We start from the raw sequence: 19061 nt of genomic DNA, 5'->3' as shown, positions 1-19061 counted from the left end.
TATAGAAAATTTTATCGATTCAGTTTTTGAAAATTTCTCGTAATATGTCCGTAGCTGACCATAACTTGTTACCAAACGCCTCAGTTAAAAGGAAAAGTGTAAAAATATTTTCCCATATCGTCCGTATCCAGAGGAAAACGGGGACTACGTTTGTATGAATAAGCGCTCGCCCACTATCCTCTCTTAAAGACCTACAACCATTGACGTTAATATATAAGGACGGGCTAATGGGGCACTAAAAATCGTACTAGTTCAGCGGTGCTACTCACGAATTCCAGCCAATCGTGCAGTCTAACGCGACTAGTTGCGAGTGTTGCGGTTGCGACCAATAGCGCGCGTAATGCGAACTCGTCAACCAATCGCGCGCGTGATGCGAACTCATCAACCAATCGCGTTGTAGCGATTTCACACTCATGTCTCATTATTATTGCCCGTAAAGCCAGTCCCGAGATATCTATGTCAATGCCTACAACTAGTAAATTGTTTAGACTGCTCCCCTCACCTTGGCAATTTCCTTCCATCCATCGCAAATCAATACGCCTCGATCTCTGCCCCCCCTTATCTGTTTACTTGGCTGGGGGGCGCGCGCGATACGGAATTAGTCCGCCGAGGACCAATAAGTAAACAAAGCTCTTCACAATGTGCAAACATTATTCGGAACCAGACTGACCAGTGTAACGTGGATAATTTGCTTAGCTTATGTAGTAATGCAGAGGTCTGGTTATACTGGGGGTACGGTTAAAGCCGTGATGAAAGGGTTTGTGACTGAAACAAAGTCTTTGTTTGATAGTTGAGTAGATTTTGCTTCTTGTCACGTGACGAATAATTAAATAAAAATTGAGGCGGAGATATTGTTATGAAACACATATAATTTATTTGTTTTTATTTTAGAATGGAATATTATATAGGCTTAGGCCTATTTATTAACCGAACAAAGAGGTCTCCATTTCAGCTCAGCACACTTCCTTGTAGAAATACCAATAAATGATTGATTCCGCCATTTTGAAAATTTTCCAGAATCATATAAATTTCACGAGAATCGGTTGAGAATTGCGACCTGTAGAGGAGAACATCCGGATATACGACTTCCAAGTGTAAACTACACTGTATTAGCGGTGTCTGAACACTATTAGATACCGCATATCTCGACCAGGGTTCAAGGATTTGTGTTTCTTTCAGGCCGCTTTTTGAAAAATCTTTAAAACATACTATTACTTATCAGCTTCTGCGGTAATACCATTTATTGCAGCTTCAACCGTAATAAACATTTTCCCTCAAAGAAGCGTAATTAGTGTAATTACAGATAACAAATATCTAATGGGCTTAAAGTTGCGTCAGCCATTTTGCGAATAAAGATTCTACTTATTTACTGAAGAACACTTGTATCTACTCTGTTTTATCCTGTTTATATTATGATAACACTAATTTATTGTTTACTAGTGGCTCTGTGAGCTGTAGACCTCGCGAACCCACAAGGTTCCTTCATTAAAAAAATACTTATCCAAGGCAAACAATTTGACAACTCTGATATAAAAAGCTAGCGTGTAGCTAGGTTCCCCTGCTTTGTACCACAGTGGGTCCACGGGTATTTTTTTCCCTGTTGACCCAGCGTTCTAAACAGGGGTTTACGGGTAATTTATTTTTACCCGTTATTCCACCGCACTGTGGGACCACGGGTAATACGCGAAAAAGCCATGTTATTTATGTAAAGATGCGCTTTATATCTTAAAAACGGTTACCTAGGAGATTTTCCGTGACTTAAAGGCAACTTTTAGAACGTGTACACGAGTTTCCAGCTTATTACCTCTCAATCCGAGGCGAATGCCTCATATTACTGAGTTATTTGCCGGAATTTTGAAGGTAGTAGGTAGTCAGCTCTCAGTCGAACAAACAATTCATTAAGCAAAGTTCATCACCCTATGCCAATCAAACGGACGATTTATCGACAATAACTAAACCTACTCGCTCTTGTGACGTCACGCCAAAGCGGTTCGTACGAGTCTTGCCCCCTCACACACACACGCAAGACTGTAAATTACGCATCTTCACTGATAACCCGAGAAGCTACAAATCTGATAACATCACGTATAAATACTGGCCCTCGCATGTATTATCACCAGTTTGCCGCTACCCGCGCCTCTGACCGTTTCAATTTTGAATTTCGAATTTAATTTTTTTTCGGCCGTGCTCGCGCTGTCCAGCCAACGTTTTTCCCGTTTAATGTTCATTTAGCAGCAACCTCAGGTTGTTGCTTACCGGGATATAAAAACTTTGAGAATTCCGCTCTTAAAGGTATGTCTTAATTAATTTAACACATTCAGTGCCGAATACCCGACTATCGGGTATTTTATGATTTCGTTCCCAGACCGGACGACCCGTCGGGATCGTGGTACTACATCTTTATATGACAATTTTTTTGTGGCCTGGCGCGGATGTCTTGTTTGGCTGGGTGGCAATGAATGTGTTAATAAATTCATCACATTTCTTTTTCTTCCTTTTGTAAAAATATATAGCAAAGGATTTTAAATCAAGCAATATTTTACCGTTCCATCTGTTTGCCCTGCAATGGTTAATTTTTACAATTAGCCATCTTGAGGCCTTTCTTTAGGGACTCCAGCTATTCGAATCCGGAGTTCTTGAGATTCGCTCTTTAGAAAAAAAATCACGAACATAGGTCTAAAATGCACTTCAAAAACCGATCAAGTACGACTCGCACTCGCGTTCCAATGGTTCCGTACATTACCTAATTTTTAATAATTTATTTTTTATGTGGAACGTGAATGAAATTCTTTAAAAAATCTCTCCATCTAAAACTAAGTAATTACGTCCGACTCAAGCTTGACTGCACATTTCTAATAGGTTTTCCTGTCATCTATAGGTAAAGAACTATTTTTTATAGGTACTTTTTCAACATTTTAGACCCAGTACTTTCGGAGTAATAGAACATTTTTTTCTACGGGCCACCGTTTAAAAGAGTTATTTACGAAAAACTATAAAAGGGGACCTTAAAACCCACCCCTACCCGACTACCCGTTACCTTCACCCCCACCCCCCGGTACTTTAAGTATCTTGTTTAACCTTTTAACCGCCAGCAATTTTTGATCGAGCGTGCTCATGTCGCCACCAATAGTAATTGTACCACGTAGTAGTAAGGTTGGCATAGTTACGAGAGTTATAAATGTGCTGTAAAAACCAAATCAGATCTTTGTCTTATTTATCAGACTGTGGCGAAATGAGCTGGATATGTAATGTCTTATATATCAGACTCTGGCGGTTAAAGGGTTAATACACCTTTCCCTACACCCATGCTAAAATTGGCTTATACACGAATTATTTCCCCCGATTGGCAATGTTTGGTGTTCCTTGGTGTACCACCTATTTGTTCAACTTGTCATAAAAAAAAATCACACTTGGAAACGAAAAGTTCATGCTCGCTCGTATTAGTCGTATTACATACCTAGTAGGTACTACAACATAGTTGACAGGTTGACAAATACGTGAAATAGGTATATAATCAGTCTAAATCCAACGACATGACCAAATTGAGGAAATGCGACACGCTTATTATCGTACATTCGATAAAATCTACACGAATTCTTCTAAATTTATCTGTTTTTGGTATCTTTAACTTTTCCGATAGTCAAATCAGTTGTCAAGATAACCGATTTTCTAAAATATAAATCGATAACTTCAAATTCGGACAGATTTGTCAAACAAGCATTTATAATCGAATACTTATGTAATGTACTTATGTAATACTTAAGTATGTACTTCTTTTTAACCACTGCGCAGTTAACCATAATAACTTATCAACTGACCAAGTTGAGTGGTAAACCAATAGCATTAACTTTTCATATGTGTTATTAGAAACAAATACTAAACGTTTTCATCTAACACTCCCTTATAAAAGGCCTTTACAAAGTCAATATACATACATACACTATTTCCGGGAGGGGTGGGCAGATTTCCATTTGCTACGATCCTGACATATCTCTTTCGCTTCCGTTACTTTCATAACATCAAAATCAATATTTGTAGTAGAAAATAAACCTATATTTTCATAACACAGCGGCCGTTTCATTGCCAAGGCTTCTGGCCTTGCGCGTGAGTGTCCATCGCTTCATGACGTCGAGTGACGTCATCCGCGTTTCGTTCTGATTGATCTGTTGTGTGATAGAAATTCTCAATAGAACGACCAAATTGTCTCGGGAATTCGTTCTTATAGAATTACAGATATACTACGTCAATGGCAAACAAGCATACGGCCGCCTGGGGCCATACCATGATATCCTTATTGCGATTCTGTTTAGGGCCTAAACTGAATTGCTAAAGGACGGAGCTATATAAGTGGCATAACTCCGTCCCTTAACAATTCAGTTTAGGTCCTAAACAGAATCGCAATAAGGACATCAGGTAAGGCCCTTGATGGCAAGCAGTCTCCGTAGCCTATGTAAGCATGCAACTCCAGAGGAGACAGCAGATATACCCTTTATTGGCACTCCTCAGTAAAATATATACAAGTTAACGAAAAAGCATTGAATAAAGATAGAAGCAGATAACAGGCGGTCTTGTCGATAGAGCTAAAGTTTTTAATTAATGAGAGTAAAGGGTTATAATTGATTTGGTAGAAATAGTTGTGTGACACTACAATTTTTTTAACCGTTGTCAACCTACTAGTTTCTGTCCCGACTTCATCTGCATATAATGATGTTTATCGTTTTAAATATTACGGGACAGTATCTCCACAACTTTCATCTAAATCGGTTCAGCGTTTTAAGCGTTAAGGTAAAGACGGAATTACTTTCGTATTTGTTATATTAAGTAATTGCCAGTAAAATTGTTAGAATGTATTAAATCTTTTTGGTTAAATTGGAAAATACGTCTTTGTTTTAGAACTGGTTTCCTTTTAGACCTAATAGTTACCTACAATTAGTGCTTGAATTTTTAATGTAATGGCGCAGACGGATACATTTGAAATTACAGTTTTGGTGTACTAAATTATACTGTCCTTACGTTAGTTAATATTGTAATAACCACTACTTGCTTATTACTGACTGAATTATGAACTTATGAAGCATATAACATGCAAATTGCAACTCGTGTCGATTTAAAACACTCCCTTCGGTCGTGTTTTAATTTATCGCCACTCGTTTCGAATTTCCTCTTTTTCGCACTTGTATCGAAATAGTTATTTTCGATACAAGTGCGGAAATTCGAATTACCTATTCGCACGTGTATCGAACAAAGTTTTACAGTACATATGGCACTTTAAAGTTTCGACATCGCACGAAAAGTGCTATTTTACGCACTAGTGCGGAAAAGTGCCACATATGTACTGTAAATAACTATTTCACTCAACTTTTTGTTGGTTTATTTATCTCGACAACGTTTTTCTTCTTTATACGACACGACCGAGATCTGAAGCCACGATTTTAGACCAGCACACACGTACGAAAGATTATTTACACTGATTAAATATATAAATTATTGTAAAATATTAATTATTACGTTATTTCGACTACATGTAGTGATTTATATCATTTCCTGCCCACCTAATATTTTTCTTTTACAGTCGCCATCAGATATAATCGGAGCAGCCAAAGTGTTCACAATATCTGAACACGCCCTCTAACGCCCTGACATTAGAGGCGTGTTCAGATATTTATGAGCGCCTTAGCCGCTCGGATGTATCTGATGGCGACTGTACCTAGCAACAAGTTATCTATCATACTTATTTCTAATAGTTCTATCTAGGTATAACATTCAAAACTGATTAAGCTTATTAATTTTATCATTTTTATTTATCAATGTTTTGACTGCGTCATTATCTTAAGTTCATCAATATCACAATAACAACTATCTAATGAAGTCGCGTCAGGATCATTTTGAACACGTGGCCCGCTTAGCAACTTCTGCTGCTGACTGTAGATCTATACAGGGTGGCCCATTTAGATCGGTCAGTATGGGAAAATCTGAAACTATAAGACATACGACGATCTCTTCTTAGGAACCATGTCATCGATTTTAGTAACAAGAAAAACTGCATTCATACATTTAATTTTTTTTATGTAAAATGTATTGAAAAAAAAGGTGGCCATGTCGAAAACATACTAAAATAAATTAAAGGATATGAAAACAATGCATTTTATTCATTTCAGACATCATGTTTCATAGTAACATTTACTGCTTAAGACCTACACAATCGATATCTAAATAGAAATAATTTTAGATTTTTTTTTATAAAACGTCCGGGTTCGATTCCCGAGCTGAGTACACATTTTTTTTAAATGAATGTATGCAGTTTTTCTTGTTACTAAAATCGATGACATGGTTCCTAAGAAGAGATCGTCGTATGTCTTATAGTTTCAGATTTTCCCATACTGACCGATCTAAATGGGCCACCCTGTATATGCCTAGTGGGAACATTTATGTTCCCAAATATCTCTGACGTACCTATGTGACTGACTATTGCATAATTTGTGATAACAGTTACCGGGCACTCGCCGCCAAATTGTTATCTACTTATCATATCGCTCAAGGCCAGAAATACGTTATATCACTTATATCACTACGAGAGTCTGTGTCGATTGCCAATATTATAGTATTGACGACTAAGATATATATTAAGCTTTATCACAATAGGGTAAGGTTCAAAACTGTAGTCGAAGTCACAATCTAAATGTTGCTCTTAGTGACAGTTCACGTTTTCAACACGCGTTATTTTTACACTTTCAACGAGGTTTATAAAATATTTTTGATGAATATATTTGTTATATTCATGTTTCAATATTAAACAACAACTAACAATTTTTTACTTTGCACGATGGTATATAACAATGTCCTCGGCGAACTACACTTTTTTCGTTTAATCGTTCGCCTAAAATGGTTCTTTCCGTGAAATTCGTAAATGTACGAGTATATGTGCATTTTTATCTTTGTGAAAATTAAATTTGCAATTTACAAGTGACTCTGTAGCTCTAGACTTACTTCTTGCATTTTAGAGCTCGTTCCCACTATGTCGGATGTCGTGGCGATTTTTAATCGTACGTTCCACTGGCAGAACATTTTATATGAAGCTGTTCACACTCGTCCGACAAAGATTTTGTGTCGGATACGACATAAAATGTCGTGCGTTTTGCCAGCCCTCCCAGCCCGGAAAAAAATCGTGTCATGTCTCGCTCGCGTACGAGTGAATATAGCGCTGTTCACATTTTGTCGGATGTCGGAACGATTTCGCCCGCGTTTTGTGTAGTTTATGCATCCTGATATCCGAGATAGTAGATCGTTGAATGTACATACTTATAGACAATCTAAAATAATTGAAAAATTTCACTTCATCACTTCTTAATTCAGCTATCAAATTCTGATATATTCCTAAGGTAAATCTTTCCCTGAGAATTGGGTGTACCCAATATCTCCTTTTTTTAACTGCCTCTAATCGTTTCTTTCGCAAATAATACAAAACCACAAACATTTCGTCGACGTTCATCTTGTACTAAGCCTCGCTACCCACTCGAAAAATACATGCCAGCTGCGATCGTGCACGACAGACGACTAGTGGGAACAGTACCGCCGACACCCGATTGAAATCCGGATCCGACATCCGACATTGTGAGAACAGCGGCAACGACACACGATTAAAAATCGCCACGACATCCGACATAGTGGGAACGAGCTCTTAGAGTACGTACAGTCACCATCAGATATATCGGAGCGTCTAAGTCTAAGGCAACAAATATCTGAACACGCCTCTATTTTCAGGGCGTTAGAGTGCGTGCTCAGATATTGTGAACACCTTGGCCGCTCCGATATATCTGATGGCGACTGTAGTAGCATTTGCCCCATAATTGCCCTGGCTGACCTTACCTATTACTTTTTAAAGCATTCATGTTTCTCAAAACTGAATACGGAATAAATCGGTGCACTAAAACCTGTCTAATGTAATATTGGTCCTTGTTCCAGGGAGCACCGGGTGAGACCGGCGCGTCTGCCAGTGCCGGGCACTCGATCCCGCACGCCGCGCGCCCGCGCCCTGCGCCGCGCTGCTGGCGCCGCGCGCTCAACGTCGACCCCCCCTGGCTCCGCCGCACGCCGCGCTGACACACCACGCCGCACACGTGAGTACCTACTGTAGTAGCACCGTGCTACCGTGCCCTCTGCAGTAGCAGTATGGGGCCTGCCCACTCGCCGCGCACTCAACGTCGACCCCCCCTGGCTGCGCCGCACGCCGCGCTGACACACCACGCCGCACACGTGAATACCTACTGTAGTAGCACCGTGCTACCGTGCCCTCTGCAGTAGCAGTATGGGGCCTGCCCACTCGCCGCGCACTCAACGTCGACCCCCCCTGGCTGCGCCGCACGCCGCGCTGACACACCACGCCGCACACGTGAGTACCTACTGTAGTAGCACCGTGCTACCGTGCCCTCTGCAGTAACAGTATGGGGCCTGCCCACTCGCCGCGCACTCAACGTCGACCCCCCCTGGCTGCGCCGCACGCCGCGCTGACACACCACGCCGCACACGTGAGTACCTACTGTGGTAGCCCCATGCTACCGTGCCCTCTGCAGTAGCAGTATGGGGCCTGGCCACTCGCCGCGCGCTCAACGTCGACCCCCCCTGGCTCCGCCGCACGCCGCGCTGACACACCACGCCGCACACGTGAGTACCTACTGTAGTAGCACCGTGCTACCGTGCCCTCTGCAGTAGCAGTATGGGGCCTGGCCACTCGCCGCGCGCTCAACGTCGACCCCCCCTGGCTGCGCCGCACGCCGCGCTGACACACCACGCCGCACACGTGAGTACCTACTGTAGTAGCCCCATGCTACCGTGCCCTCTGCAGTAGCAGTATGGGGCCTGCCCACTCGCCGCGCACTCAACGTCGACCCCCCCTGGCTCCGCCGCACGCCGCGCTGGCACACCACGCCGCACACGTGAGTACCTACTGCAGGGTTGCCATACGTCCCCTTATACCGGGACATACCCCCTTTGAAGCTTGGTGTCCCGGTGTCCCCGCAATTACAGAATTGCTCAAAGGTTGCCAATGCTATACCCATACGTCCCCGTTTGCACCTTGGTGTCCCAGTGATACTCACCGGAGCAATATTTGCACCCCCGTGTGCTACATCAAAAATGTAAACAAAAATATTAAAAAAAAACCTACTGTAGTAATACCGTGCCCTCTAGTCTGCAGTAGCAGAACGGGGCGTGGCCACTCGCCGCGCCCTCGATGTCGAAGCTCCCTGGCTCCGCTGCGTCGCGTTATTACTCGTCTCGTAGTTCGCTAATAGTGGGTTAGAGGCCTATCGATACCGGGTACTTAACACTTAGTCCCAGTTGCACCATCCGCACTTGACAGACTGATCAACGTCACCCAGCGGCTTACTATGAAACTTTCTATACTGTTTGCGCCACGTATTAAATACTTAACCTATGAATTCTGACCTCCTTGTCGGGTTTTCAATATAGACGGCAAGGCGATAATAAAAAGAGAAAAAATGTCACATGTCACATCAATACATGTAAAATAAAACTCGATTCGATATATTGTGTGTTGAAGAAAATGAAACCAAAGGGATCCCTATAATTAAGTATACATACAACAAAATAAAGTGCCGCCGAATCAGTGGAGACTGGAGACTCTATAAGGAGGAAAACGCAGAACCAGTGCATGTAAGTTTTTCCGCATCCCCATTTTTTGGTCCTTCGAACCGGATTCCAAATTTACCTTTAAAAATATTACATAATAACCTTGTTGCTCACTGAATCGCGTAGGTACAAAATATAATTTCGGATTTCCTTTCGGTTTCTTAATTTTCAAAAAAATGTTCCCGTCATAATTCTATTTCAAAGTACGGTCAGTAAATTAATTTATTCTTATTGTCTGTTATTTTTATTTCATATTTCATTTACGCGTAGCGTGTGGGATTATTCATCACGCTACCTTATAAATGCGTTACAAATAAATTTCGTATTTTGTAACTGTCATATTGTGACATAATTTTCACGGAACATTTTTGCACACCATATTCGTTAAGTATATAATTTCAGTGTATTTTAAGTTACTAAATACACTCTACTAAACTGAAAGCTACGGGTAAATTATTCCTAAAAGCCTCAGTTTTTCATAAACTGTAATTAACCTATTGCGAAGGTTACACTTGTATTAAGGTATTATACAAGCGTAACGTTCGTATTTACTTCATTTTCCTTCGACTTGCATTAAGGTATTATACAAGTTGAATATAATTTATAATTATTTGTGCATCTTAGCACAAATTGTTCATATTTTTTCGTGCTGTCATAGTAATAACTAGGTAACCATGGCAACGCGACTTAAGCTCGCGGAAGCAAAACGTGCTCAATGTTTCATGCGTTTACAAAATATTTATGACATGATTCCAAAGTTAAGCAGTGACAAGAAGGCTTTCTCGCAGTTCATCGCGCAAGCTCGATTGGTCGATCAACTGAGAAAAGAATTTATAGAGTTGATGGATGAAGTCAATCTTCTGAACTTGGAGTTGGACCCGGAGTACATCGTCAACTACAACGCAATGAATGCGTTTGAAGATCTCTACTGCGTAATCAAATGTCAAATTTCAAAAATTGATGCACCTGCTCCGAGCCCTTCGACATCCAGGGATTCGAGCCATTCATGTAAGGACGACTCCATTAAAATCCCTCGGATTGAACTTCCTTCTTTCGATGGAGATATTCAAAACTTCCCATTCTTCTATGAAACATTTAAGCGTGTCATACATGAGAATAAAAAACTTACGGATTCTGAGCGTGTTCATTATTTGTTTAGTCATTTGACAGGAAAGGCAAAGTCGATCTGTGCGGGAGTTATACCTGCCGCAGAAAATTACAACACAGTTTGGGAAGCATTGATCGCGAAATATGATGATAAACGCGCATTAGCTACGTCTTATTTAAACCAGCTGTTTTCGATGAAACCTGTCAACATCAACGGTCCTTCGGCATCTAATTTAGAAAAAATAATTGATTCGTTTGCTGCTACTATTTCAGCAATAAGACAACTCAAGCTCGAAAACTTAAGTGACTTTATTTTCATTCACCTGGGTCTTAAGTTACTAGATTCAGATACCACAAAGAATTTCGAGATGTCTATTCGGAACTCTTCTACAATGCCTACATATGACGAATTCATTTGTTTCGTTAGGGAACAAGTGAAGATTTTATATCGGACATCGCAACGAACGCCAACTAAGGCTGAAAGCGGCTCCGCTGCCAACACTAGCAGCGTGCGAGCTCCCCTCCCTCGCACGCCCCAAGCGTATGTTAGCACGCAAGGGCATGACAACGGAAGTTCATGTGCTATGTGCAAGAGTAATGATCACTCGCAACTTTATAATTGCAATAATTTCATGAAACTCACGCCTAACGAAAAATTTAATTTCGTTAAGGAAACTCACGCGTGCACTAATTGTCTGAACACGCATCATACTGCATCGAAATGTTCCTCGAAGAAAACTTGTCGTAAATGTAAAGGCAAACATCATACAACGTTACACTTCGAAAACTCAAAACCTGCAATGAATAACAACGAGTCCAAGTCTTCATCTAAGGATGATAGTGAAGCTAGCACAAGTTCATCCGTAAAGGACAACGGTGCCTCTGTATGTACTCATTCGGCATCGGGACAGACTACATCACCCTTGACGGAAATTCTCGCCACTGCTCAGGTACTCGCTAGTGGGCGTAACGGCAAGGACAAGGTTTTGAGATGTCTGCTGGATCCAGGATCACAGAAACATTACGTTACATTGAAGTGCTGCAAGAATTTAGGTCTTCCTGTACACAGCAGCCCAGTGACGTCAATAAATGGATTAGGTGGAACAACGATAACACAACCCATCCGAGGAAATGTCAACTTAACATTTAGGTCAAGATATGATCCTAAACATCAATATACTATCGAAGCGCTTGTTTTAGATGAGATCACGCCTGATTTACCGACCTGTCATATTGATCAATCTGCAACTGATCTGTTTGATAATTTACATCTAGCAGATGACTCTTGGGCGATTCCAGGTGAAATTGACGTACTTCTTGGTGTTAAGTTATTCACCAAATTGTTAATGTCAGATAAAATTGAAAACGAGCCTGGTTTGCCTGACGCTTTAGAAACTACACTGGGGTACATCATACTAGGCGATGCTCCCGCAGTTAACGCTTCCTACTCAGCAGCTGGGTATTTTACTTCGGTTGATGTCGGAAATTTAATGCAAAAATTCTGGGAAATTGAAGATTTGGATGGAGGAGTGATTCATAGTCCAGACGAGAAAAAAGCTGAAGATATTTTCAAGAATACAATCAATCGTTTGGAAGACGGACGTTATGAAGTAGCACTTCCGTTTAAATTGGACCCAAGCAATTTAGGCGATTCTTACAAGACTGCTGAACGCAGATTTTTAGCGCTTGAAAGAAAATTCGTCAAGCAACCTGAATTAAAACCAGCTTATGATGAAGTTATCCGTGAACATATTGATAAAAAATATTTATCTGAGGTTCCAAATGATAAGTCAAATGATGCTTATCACATACCCCACCACGCAATTGTCAAAATTGACAGAATAACCACAAAGGTTAGAATTGTGCTGGACGCTAGTGCACAGACCACAAGCGGTTTATCGTTAAATGACATACTTCACGCAGGACCAAGTCTTCAAGCTGACTTGTTCTGCATTCTCCTAAACTTACGATTGTTTGGTATTGCTATCACGTCTGATGTACGTCAAATGTATCTGTGTATTGACGTACGGGGGGAGGATCGTCCTTATCAGCGTATACTTTATAGGTTTAATCCTGAAGAAACTATAAAGGTATTTCAGTATAATAGGGTAGCCTTCGGTCTACGTAGCAGTCCTTTTCTGGCACTGCGAACTGTTAAACAGTTAGTAGCTGATGAAGGTGATAAATACCCACTCGCAAAGGAAATTGCATCTCGTGATATTTATATGGATGATGTAGCCAGTTCCGTTATTGATGAAGACCAAGCTATGCAAGCGACTAAACAACTGCTGGATTTGTTCTTGAAAGGTGGATTCCAACTGGCAAAGTGGTCGTCAAATTCTGCAGCTGTTCTGAAAGAAATACCGAAAGGACTACATTTATCCCAAAGTGTCACCTTCGACGATGATACAACGTTGAAGATTTTAGGTCTGCGTTGGTATCCTGGTGAAGATGTATTCAAGTTCCAGGTTAGTCCCGACGATCGACCGTGTAGTAAAAGAAACATTCTTTCATCGGTAGCTCGACTATTCGATGTTCTGGGCCTAGTTGCCCCTGTAATTGTGTTCGCTAAGCTTCTAATAAAGGAGTTATGGCTTTTGAAAATTGATTGGGACGAATTGCCGCCTGATCATATTGTACGCCAATGGCAACAGTTCCAAGGTGAACTACCGCTACTATCTAACATTAGCATTCCCAGACATATTGGTGTCATTGAAAACTGTTCATTAACTATAGTCGGCTTTTCAGATGCTAGTGAAAGAGCTTATGGTGGAGTGGTTTATGCCTACGTCACTTTTCCTAATGATGACCGAGGTGTCATTAATTTAATTTGCGCTAAATCTAAGATAGCGCCCGTGAAGGTTGTCAGCCTAGCAAGACTGGAATTATGCGCAGCATTGCTATTGTCACAACTTATAAAAAGGGTGGTTGATACCTACTCAACCAGATACCCAATCGACTCTGTGTTGGCCTTCTCCGATTCAACAGTGACACTTTGTTGGATTCATTCGTCGCCTCATCGATGGCAAACTTTTGTGGCCAATCGAATTACCAAGATCCAAGATAACTTATCAAGCGATCATTTTTATCATATTAAGGGAACAGAAAATCCAAGCGACTGCCTGTCTAGAGGCTTAACTCCAGCTCAACTGGTGATCCATCCTCTATGGCTATCAGGCCCTCCATGGATGAAACTCCCGAAAAACGAATGGCCGATTCAGGCGTTTATACCAGACGAAGTCAACGTTCCTGAAGAAAAAACGGTTTCTTTAGTGACTTGTGACAATTCGAACGACAACTTAATTTATGATTTGTCTAAACGGTTCTCGTCATGGGTTAAATATGTACGCACAGTTGCCTATATCTTAAAATTTATAAAACGATTACCTAAAGGCCCTATTAGTGCTGATGACTTAACAGCAGCCGAATTAGAAATCGTACGAGCTCTACAAAGAGTTTATTTCAGTCAACATATTTTAGATATGACCCTGAAAAAAGGGTTTACAAAAGCTTTAGCAAGCCTGAAGCCATTTATTCAAGATGGAATCCTTCGCATCGGAGGACGTCTCAGTAATTCTGATGAAGATTACGATTATAAACATCCTTTGTTATTGCCACGTCGTGATCACATCATTAACCTACTGGTCGATTATTATCATCGACACCATTTACATGCAGGACCTGAAACTCTTATATCTATTATACGACATCGATTCTGGATCATAGCAGCTCGATGTATTATTCGTCATCGCATTCATTTATGCAATTACTGCTTCCGGACCAAGCCAAAGGCTAACTCCCCAATGATGGCAGATTTACCAGCGTGCAGGGTAAATCAAGTTGAGAAAGCCTTTATACATACTGGCTGTGATTACGCTGGTCCGTTGTATTGTACACCTGTTCGACGAAGAGGCGTGAAGAGTCAAAAGGTTTATTTGTGCTTATTCACATGTCTCACAACGCGAGCAATTCATTTAGAACTTGCAACTGACTTAAGTACAGCAAGCTTTATGTCAGCATTTAAGCGGTTTTTATCCAGACGTGGTCCTGTAAAATATATGTACAGCGATAACGGAACCAACTTCCAGGGAGCCAATACATATTTGCAAGAACTTCATAATTTCCTTGCGAATGATTATCGAGACGCTTGGGAAACTGAACTATCAGCCAATAAAATAATTTGGCGATTTATTCCCCCCAGTGCTCCACATTTTGGAGGATGTTGGGAAAGTAACGTTAAATGCGTCAAATCACATTTGTTTCGTACGATAGGTAAACAAATCTTGTCATTTCAGGAATTAATGACAGTTCTATGTGAAATTGAGGCTTTATTAAATTCTAGACCGCTATCCGTGTTAAGCTCTGATCCAGCTGAACCTTCCGCATTGACGCCAGCTCATTTTCTTAATGTTACTCCATTGAAATATCTTCCAGCTGCGTCTGTTGCGGAGGTAACATCTGACCATCTTTTGCAAAGATATCAATTATTAGATCGCTTAACGCAATCATTTTGGAAGAGGTGGCGCGATGAGTATTTGCACACGTTGCAAACCAGACAAAAATGGAATACTCCTTCTCAGCCTATTAAGGAAGGAACTGTTCATCCTTCTGAACATCCTTCAAGATAATGTTATGCCTCTACATTGGCCGTTAGGTCTTATAACTCAACTCTTTCCAGGCAAGGACGGTATTGCCAGAGTTGCTTTGGTTAAAACAAAATCAGGCACACTTAAAAGACCTTTGGTCAAATTATGTCCTTTGCCTTCTCAATAATATAATTTCATATTTCTATTAGTATTTAGTTATCTCTCTCAAGTTATGGAGGCTTCATATGTTTATGTCAATTTAGTTTTCTCTGAGCAATAAGGATGCTATTATGTAGTAAATGATTTATTTTAAATAACTTTTTGAAAGCTATTCCTTTCAAGGCCGGGGGAATGTTTGCGCCACGTATTAAATACTTAACCTATGAATTCTGACCTCCTTGTCGGGTTTTCAATATAGACGGCAAGGCGATAATAAAAAGAGAAAAAATGTCACATGTCACATCAATACATGTAAAATAAAACTCGATTCGATATATTGTGTGTTGAAGAAAATGAAACCAAAGGGATCCCTATAATTAAGTATACATACAACAAAATAAAGTGCCGCCGAATCAGTGGAGACTGGAGACTCTATAAGGAGGAAAACGCAGAACCAGTGCATGTAAGTTTTTCCGCATCCCCACTATACAATAAAATTAGCGAATTGTTTAACGATGACAAACAGTTTGGTGCAACTGACCCTTATTGTTGCAGCTGACACTTGTGGACTAGCGCTTGTGGGCCCCCACCGCCCTCCCCCGGCCCCTGACACCGCCGCCGCCGCCACACCTCGGCGCCCGACTGACCGCGGCCACGAACCGGCACTCTACAGGACTGCTTGCTAAACTATACGCCATACGATTACTGGGTAAGTATTAGTGTAAGGCCTGAGTGGACGCTCGAGTGGGCGGGGCGTGCGGCGTGCATGTTAAACAAATGCAAGCGTATAGGAGCGGCCTTAGTGCACGCTGCTCACATCACGCGTGAGCCCACAGCCACGCTGCACGCCCCGCCGAACGCTCCGCTTCGAGCGTCCACTCAGGCCTTACCTTAAGAGTCCCTCTTGTAACCTGAGTTGGGAACTAGAGTTTACACAGACGCCCAACTTTTTACATTTTGTACTAGGCATCTATTTATTAATTGACCGAAGCGTAGCGAAGGTCTACGTTTTGACTCGGGCATTTTGCTTTTGTATGTCCGGATGTTCTCCTCTATAGGTTACAATTCTCAACCGATTCTTGTGAAATTTTGTGACCAGATTCTATGAGTAAATAATTTTTTTTTGTCGATCCCGTTTTGGGAAATTTTTAAAAATGGAGGAGTTGTGACACCTCGCGCTTAAACAAATAGTCGTATCGATATCATAAGAGTATTTTCTTTTTGGGACATATTTACATAGTAAATGGCAAAAAATGCAGAAAAATTGTATTGCTGGTTTAGGCGGTATTTAGATGGCGCATTTTGTAAACAATCGCTTTTTTTGTTTGCACACAGAAAGTCTGGGTTCGATCCCCAGTAAGACATAACTTTTTGTATTTTTTTTCACTTAAACTTCGTATTTTTTTTAATAAATTAAAATCTTTGTATTGTTGATTGATCAAACCGCTGTGTGGCGCTGTCATCGTGCACGGTCCCAATAAGCTATGCTCGCGAGGTCTACAGTTCACGGAGCCACTAGTTATTATTATTTCATCTCCAGTAGGATGAAGGTGATTGAGGAAGAACCGCGCATCCGCGTGATGCAGGGAGAGTGGAGCGTCGAGGGCGCGGCGCGCGACATCGTGGAGGGCGGCGCGCAGGAAGACCCCTTCTACATCATGGACCTGGGCGAGGTGGCGGCGCGCTACCGGCGCTGGCGGGAGCTGATGCCGAGGGTCGAGCCCTTCTACGGTCAGTGCAGTAGGGGCGGGACAGGGAGGGGGGAGGGGGCGGCGCGCAGGAAGACCCCTTCTACATCATGGACCTGGGCGAGGTGGCGGCGCGCTACCGGCGCTGGCGGGAGCTGATGCCGAGGGTCGAGCCCTTCTACGGTCAGTGCAGTAGGGGCAGGACAGGGAGGGGGGGGGGGGGGGGCGGCGCGCAGGACCCCTTCTACATCATGGACCTGGGCGAGGTGGCGGCGCGCTACCGGCGCTGGCGGGAGCTGATGCCGAGGGTCGAGCCCTTCTACGGTCAGTGCAGTAGGGGCAGGACAGGGAGGGGGGGGGGCGGCGCGCAGGACCCCTTCTACATCATGGACCTGGGCGAGGTGGCGGCGCGCTACCGGCGCTGGCGGGAGCTGATGCCGAGGGTCGAGCCCTTCTACGGTCAGTGCAGTAGGGGTGGGACAGGGAGGGGGGGGGGGGGGCGGCGCGCAGGACCCCTTCTACATCATGGACCTGGGCGAGGTGGCGGCGCGCTACCGGCGCTGGCGGGAGCTGATGCCGAGGGTCGAGCCCTTCTACGGTCAGTGCAGTAGGGGTGGGACAGGGAGGGGGGAGGGGGCGGCGCGCAAGACCCCTTCTACATCATGGACCTGGGCGAGGTGGCGGCGCGCTACCGGCGCTGGCGGGAGCTGATGCCGAGGGTCGAGCCCTTCTACGGTCAGTGCAGTAGGGGTGGGACAGGGAGGGGGGAGGGGGCGGCGCGCAGGACCCCTTCTACATCATGGACCTGGGCGAGGTGGCGGCGCGCTACCGGCGCTGGCGGGAGCTGATGCCGAGGGTCGAGCCCTTCTACGGTCAGTGCAGTAGGGGCAGGACAGGGAGGGGGGGGGGGGCGGCGCGCAGGACCCCTTCTACATCATGGACCTGGGCGAGGTGGCGGCGCGCTACCGGCGCTGGCGGGAGCTGATGCCGAGGGTCGAGCCCTTCTACGGTCAGTGCAGTAGGGGCAGGACAGGGAGGGGGGGGGGGGGCGGCGCGCAGGACCCCTTCTACATCATGGACCTGGGCGAGGTGGCGGCGCGCTACCGGCGCTGGCGGGAGCTGATGCCGAGGGTCGAGCCCTTCTACGGTCAGTGCAGTAGGGGTGGGACAGGGAGGGGGGGGGGGGGGCGGCGCGCAGGACCCCTTCTACATCATGGACCTGAACTGTTGCTTTGTTATTGTACGTAGCAAACCAGTAAGGAAGAGCGGTGTCTCTTGACACAGGTATCTTGTATGCTTAAAAAGAGACACCAACCTGCATATTGTTAAGCTATTGAGTTACTGAATAAGTGTAAGGCCTGAGTGGACGCTCGAAACGTTGGGCGGGGCGTGCAGCGTGGCTGTGGGCTCACGCGTGATGTGAGCAGCGTGCACTAAGGCCGCTCCTATACGCTTGCATTTGTTTAACATGCACGCCGCACGCCCCGCCCCGCTGCACGCCCAACTCTAGCGTCCACTCAGCCCTTACACTAAAAAGAGACACTAAAGCTTTGGATTCCTCCGAAAACGGTGCCGTCATATGACGGCCGCTATATAGCGGTGAATGACGTCACTAGAACGTTGTCTATGTAAACAAGATGGCGCGGTTTCCTAGACGGCGTTGATTGTCAACGTAACGTAAAAAAGCGGTGCCGTCATTTGGATGACGGCCGCCATGACCTTGTCGATAGTTTCGTGAACGTTTTATTAGATAGCGGTGACGCCATTTTGAATAAATGACACGAGATTTCAATAAATGATTCCGTACTACGATTATTTTCCTCTTTTGATGATATTTCATCCTCCAAGTAAATTATAGATGGTCAAGCAAATC

General features: G+C 43.4%; 1 protein-coding gene across 1 annotated transcript in view; it reads left to right on the top strand.

The window, feature by feature from the left end:
• Positions 1-19061, top strand: part of LOC134658197 (ornithine decarboxylase 1-like) — a 44387-nt gene that overhangs the window by 14150 nt on the left and 11176 nt on the right. The window contains exons 2-4 of the mRNA XM_063513806.1: positions 7963-8117; positions 16056-16209; positions 17041-17231. Coding sequence (XP_063369876.1) covers positions 17045-17231 — 187 coding nt within the window. The 5' untranslated portion in view covers positions 7963-8117; positions 16056-16209; positions 17041-17044. The remainder of the gene's footprint in view (positions 1-7962; positions 8118-16055; positions 16210-17040; positions 17232-19061) is intronic.

Source organism: Cydia amplana, chromosome 21 (assembly GCF_948474715.1).
Source record: "Cydia amplana chromosome 21, ilCydAmpl1.1, whole genome shotgun sequence".
NCBI lineage: Eukaryota > Metazoa > Arthropoda > Insecta > Lepidoptera > Tortricidae > Cydia > Cydia amplana.
Note: the sequence above shows the minus strand (reverse complement) of the source record. Positions and strands in the feature narration are given on the sequence as shown.